The 5,197-nt window shown below is 37.6% G+C and overlaps 1 protein-coding gene across 1 annotated transcript; it reads right to left on the bottom strand.

Annotated features, from left to right (window-relative positions):
- Positions 1 to 1,041: 1,041 nt before the first annotated feature.
- Positions 1,042 to 4,596, bottom strand: LOC140791671 (BTB/POZ and TAZ domain-containing protein 2-like). The gene is made up of 5 exons (XM_073142280.1): positions 4,416 to 4,596; positions 4,174 to 4,313; positions 3,533 to 3,836; positions 1,722 to 2,026; positions 1,042 to 1,435 (listed from the first exon to the last, which is right to left on the bottom strand). Exons 1-5 carry the CDS (start codon positions 4,485 to 4,487, stop codon positions 1,282 to 1,284), a joined length of 975 nt encoding a protein of 324 aa, XP_072998381.1. The 5' UTR covers positions 4,488 to 4,596; the 3' UTR covers positions 1,042 to 1,281.
- Positions 4,597 to 5,197: the final 601 nt, after the last annotated feature.

Genomic DNA, 5,197 nt, shown 5'->3' with positions numbered 1-5,197 from the left:
CACACCTTGAAGACAAGGTGGGGAAGCGTGGTGGGCTTGATAGGGTTCGACTTGACCGAGCTGGCACATGAGAAGGGACAGGGGCTTTTGTCATTCAACCCCTGGTTAATTATCTATGTTTTTTGTTTTTTTTGCATTGCTTGTTAGTTGCTTTTGTTATTTAATCCTTTTGGCTTATATGTGAAACGGATTTGACTTGTTCGAGCTAGCAAGTTGAGTCGATAGACCTACCTTTTGCCTCAAAGATCGAATCTCACATCCAAGACCATCATTGGGTTTTTGTGGATTGTGGGAGCTGGTAGGCACCCTCGGATTGCTGATCGGAGGAGAGTGTATCACACAGGGACCAATCAATTTCACAAAATCATAGAGATATGATTAAGTTAGAAATCTCTTTAGACACCAATTTCTAAGTGTTAATGTTCGTTTCTTGTTTGCAGTTTGTTGTGATAAATTACTCCTTGGAACTCAAAATCCTTCCGGTGATTGTCGACGACATGGATTAGAATTGGCATCCTTGGAATTTGACATGTATCCGTACAGCTCATCGTGCTGCAATTACCGAGGACAATTGAAATACTCAATAAGGATAAAATATAGCTTGTTAAGGATCCTAAAACTCTCCAGTAGGATTCTCTTGGTACCCTCTAAGTTCCTTGCCCTTCTCTAGCCTCTAGAATCCTTTATAACTCTAGAGGACCATCTATAATTTGAACTAGGTGAATTACAAAAGGAAAACAGAGTACCACAGCAGTTTCCAAGCTTTCTATATTCAATTCTATGCGATATGTTCGAGCTGATTTAGTTCAGTTAGAATTGAACTTATATTCGGTTCGAATCGAACTTATATATCTTAAGTGATGTTTCTTTAGAATTGCTTCATTTTGGTCTTTTCACGCTCGATACAACGTTTCTACAAGTAGTGTATGTAAATCATACATAAAACTGTAAATTATACAAAATACATTCTAATAATTTTATCTATGAATCTACAATCACAAAATAATTGCACTTACATTACATATTAGCCCAACCTAAAACTTCCAAAGAATTTCCCATAGGATTTATAAACTAAAAATTATATTTTACAGATGCACTTTATAATTGCAGATACAGTTCTTTGAATAAATAAGCCAAGCTCTCACTGTCTCACAAATAGAAAATGCACTTATTTCCTAGTGGAAAAGAAAGAATACATAGAAGAGGATTAAGAAAAAAAGAAAAAAAAAGAAAGAAAAAAGCTAAGTCAAGTACTATATAACAATCCAAAACTAGCTTCTTTTACTCTGCTTTCGCAGTTGGAAAGAAACCTTTCCTCTCTCTTCTCTTGGACAAGGACGACATAACTCTAACAGCCATGACCTTTTTCACCAGAAGTCTCCACTTGTTATCCTCCATTTTACCTTCCATCTGCTGCATTCTCAGCTTGAACTCCCTGCACCCATGCAACCACCAAACAAATAAATTAGAGCAACAAAGATTGATCAAAGTAGAGGGATGCAATAATCCTTCTACTTGTATGCATACACCTAAAAATTCCATTAAAATCCCATTATTTGCATGTGCATCCTTCTACACGTCATATTTGTTCATACACAGCTCTAAAGTTTTTGCATGCATAAGATTCAGAACTTCATATTACATTTTTTTTTTCACAACTAGGAGTAAACCAAATGTTTCAATAAGCATGGTAATAGAGATTAGAGCATGCATGTACATACATGCATAGAGGAACTTTGCATGGGTCAGTAGGCTGCTCACAGAGGGCAGAGTGGAGTTGGAGGAGCTGCCACATGCGGCAGCAGCGAGTGCAGTTCTTGCTGTGGCATGAGGCAAAGTGACGGATGAGGAGCTGAAGGCCACGACAGGTGGAAAAACGGGCACAGGGAGTCAGAGGCGGCGATCGGTCTAAGGGTCTGACATCGGTGCAGCCCTCGGTATAGATGTGCCACAGACACTCCATTGCTTCACTCAGCTCCATGTATATTCCTTGCTCCACCCTTTTCCGCCTCTGCTGCTTGTGCCTCTGTGTGTCATGCATGAAGCACTGTTTAATTTCCTATCATATACTTTTTTTTGTTTATCTTCAAAATAAAAAGTATTTATCTTCTTATGCATAGTCCATTCCACAATGTCTAAATTAAAGATAATTAAGATAGTAAAAAAAATGAATGATTAAACGCTGGCAGAAAAACAAATACTATGAATTCACAATATTCCTTTTCTTGTTCTTCTATAATCTAATAGGTCTACAGTAAGTAACTATTAGATTTAGTGGCAAGATAGGAGACATCAATTTGTATGAAAAAAACCTACTAAAGGTTTGATCTAAACTTGCTTCAATAATCAAAATCATCTAGCTTAATTGTTTATATTAAATCTTTCTCACATATTTAATTTTAAAGTAAATCACTTGGGAAATATATAGCCTCACTAATCAGACACAGAAGTCCATCTAATTTAGGGAAACTAGTAGAAGATGACCTATTTTAATAATAGATCTACATATATGGCATATGTTATTATAATCACCAGCTTCTTATTTAAACCTGAATTATTTAGTCTCTGATAAAACAAAAGTTAAAAAAGAAGCTATTTTTCAATCTCTAGCATGGTAGTCTTCTAAGTCATACATAATTTGATCATTTGAGAAGTCTTTAAGGATGCACAGTGATTCCCAAGTTAGTCATCCGCCCAAGACGTTCAAAAGACAAATTAACCCGTGGTGGAATATTCTCATGGGTACAACAGACAAATTCATAATCTCGCTTGTGACCACAATTGTCTAAACTCACTCTTGTTATACGTAATTCTTTCGTAAATAAAGACAGAAAATGAAACGATTATCTAAGTTGGAACCATCTGGAAACTAGCTAGGGATTAATTAATAAGAATTGTGAATGTCATTTTCTCTATTACACTACTTTTGGTAGTACTGACAAATTTATAAGAGCAGGTTTCTGTCCAACCAGGTAATGTGTAATGTTAACACTCATTTTTGCTATTGGGTGGTCAGTCCAATAATATCTCGCCGGATATAGTTGTAATTTCGTTCACCATTCAAGCTGACATAAAATGAAAAATTGACCCAAATTGAAATATGCACTTCTTTTCACGTTCTACTTTTTTTATTTTTGAAAAAAATTATACTTTTTTCTATATAGTTTTAACTCAATCGTAAGAAAATCTATCTTAAGCACTAATACACGTCAATTTTGTTCGGCCTATGAATAACCCCTCCACCACATAGGAAAGAAAATGAACTAGACCAGCTACAATTAACCACTACCGCACGTCCATTTTGCTCAATGACATTTTCATCCCACGAGTTTTGACTTAAATATATATATAGAATTCCTCTCATAAAATTTCTTAAACTGGAACAATTTTCACCCATATATGGAGATCCCTTTGTCTTCCGTGAGATATTTTCGACTAAATGTACTAACTCACCAGAGAAATTAACAACCTAAACGACCGCTACTTTAAAGACGGAAATCTTAATAGATAAAAATTAAAGATTGGCACGTACCAGCTCGGCTTCTTGGAGGAATTGGAGGATCTCGAGCTCGAGCCAGGGATCGTACGCTTGCACGAACTTCCACGCCTCAGACTTCTCCACGTCAGCAAAGTATTTGGCCACGAGCTTCATGCACCGGAGGTAAAGCGCCGGGGCGTCGCACTGCCGCGCCAGATGCAGGACGTCCACCACCGTATCCGACGTCAGCCGTGACGCCAGCGCCGCCTCGCACGCGCGTTTCAGCCACGCCATCCCGTATACGTGCGACAGCACCAGGAGGTGCATCCCATAAAACCCCATAGCCTCCTCCTCTCCCCTGATATGTCGTCATCAGCCGTTCATTTTAATCAGCTAACATAGTAATATCATATACCTACCTATAGTTAGTTATATTTATGTAAGAAAAGAAAACGGGCATCGCGTCGTTGGCTAGAAGGATCTAATTGGGCGTTGCAAGTTCAAGAACATTGTCCCCTCGAATAAAGATTCTCTTAGGCTAGAAGGATCTAATTGGGCGTTGCAAGTTAATTGATTGAGAAGCTAAAATTATTGAATAATACTAACTTTATATATATATATATATATATATAGAGAGAGAGAGAGAGAGAGAGAGAGAGAGAGAGAGAGAGAGAGAGAGAGAGATAGGAACAGACTTGGTGGAAGAGGAGTAGAGCAGCCGGACGAATGCCACTACCGCATCACAAGGAACTCCAGGGATCATAATGACTCTGCCAGAATCTCCAAGTCGCCGCGTCCGATCGAGAATGCTCGCCATAACTGATGATGCTGAAGCCTTAATAGATAAATAAAAAGAAACAAAAGCAGACTAGAAATGAGAAACTAATTACAAAGGATCTTGGAAAGAGCGAGAAAGGAAAATAGTGGGAAGGCTTACAAGAACGGTGAAGTGGGCTGGGATCCTCCGGCCATCGGAAGTCACGATCTGGATGTCGTGCCCAGCGTCCATGACGCGAAGCTTCAGTTGCTTTGCGTTGTGCGGGCACGGAGCAATATGAATGGGCCGGGAAGTTGGGGCAGAGGGGTGGTGGGGGAGAATAAAGGCAGAGTGCCAAGTTGAAGTACTTAGAATTTCCAACGTGTCATTTTTATCTAGTGATGTCGTGTCAACTCGAGGGCTGGACACATTTGACGTTTGGACAGCTCATGAGCATAGGCAGCATCCGGTGCAGTGATTATCCGAGGAGGGAAGATATTCATTTTTTCCGTTTTTATAAATGGGGAGATTTGAATTAAAAAAACGCTAGTTATAGTATTGATTATTGGGAAATTTGCACCAGAATACAGTTAATTTTCGATTTGGTCTCTTACGGTATATTTTTTTTTTCTTTGCAGATGAGGTATTTTCTATATTTTTTTTTCTAAGTTCGTTCTTCTATTGATAATTTCGGGCTGTTTAGTCTTGGAATAATAAATTTGAACTCTTTATTCTTTTTTTTTATGAAAACTCTTTTACTCATTTAGTCCTTATCAAAAAAGTATTTTTAGATACATTTTGTATACTATAATTTATATAAGTAAAAAAAATTATTTTTTATTATATTTGGATGTATATCTTGGCAAAATTAAAAGCATAATTTTTGTATAGTTTTTGTATTTAGTTTTATGACAGAGTAGTCATTTTTTACTTTGTTAGGGCTAAATGAGTAAACGTGATCC

The sequence above is a fragment of the Typha latifolia genome, chromosome 7 (assembly GCF_019914945.1).
Source record: "Typha latifolia isolate L0001 chromosome 7, TyphaL0001v2, whole genome shotgun sequence".
NCBI lineage: Eukaryota > Viridiplantae > Streptophyta > Magnoliopsida > Poales > Typhaceae > Typha > Typha latifolia.
Note: the sequence above shows the minus strand (reverse complement) of the source record. Positions and strands in the feature narration are given on the sequence as shown.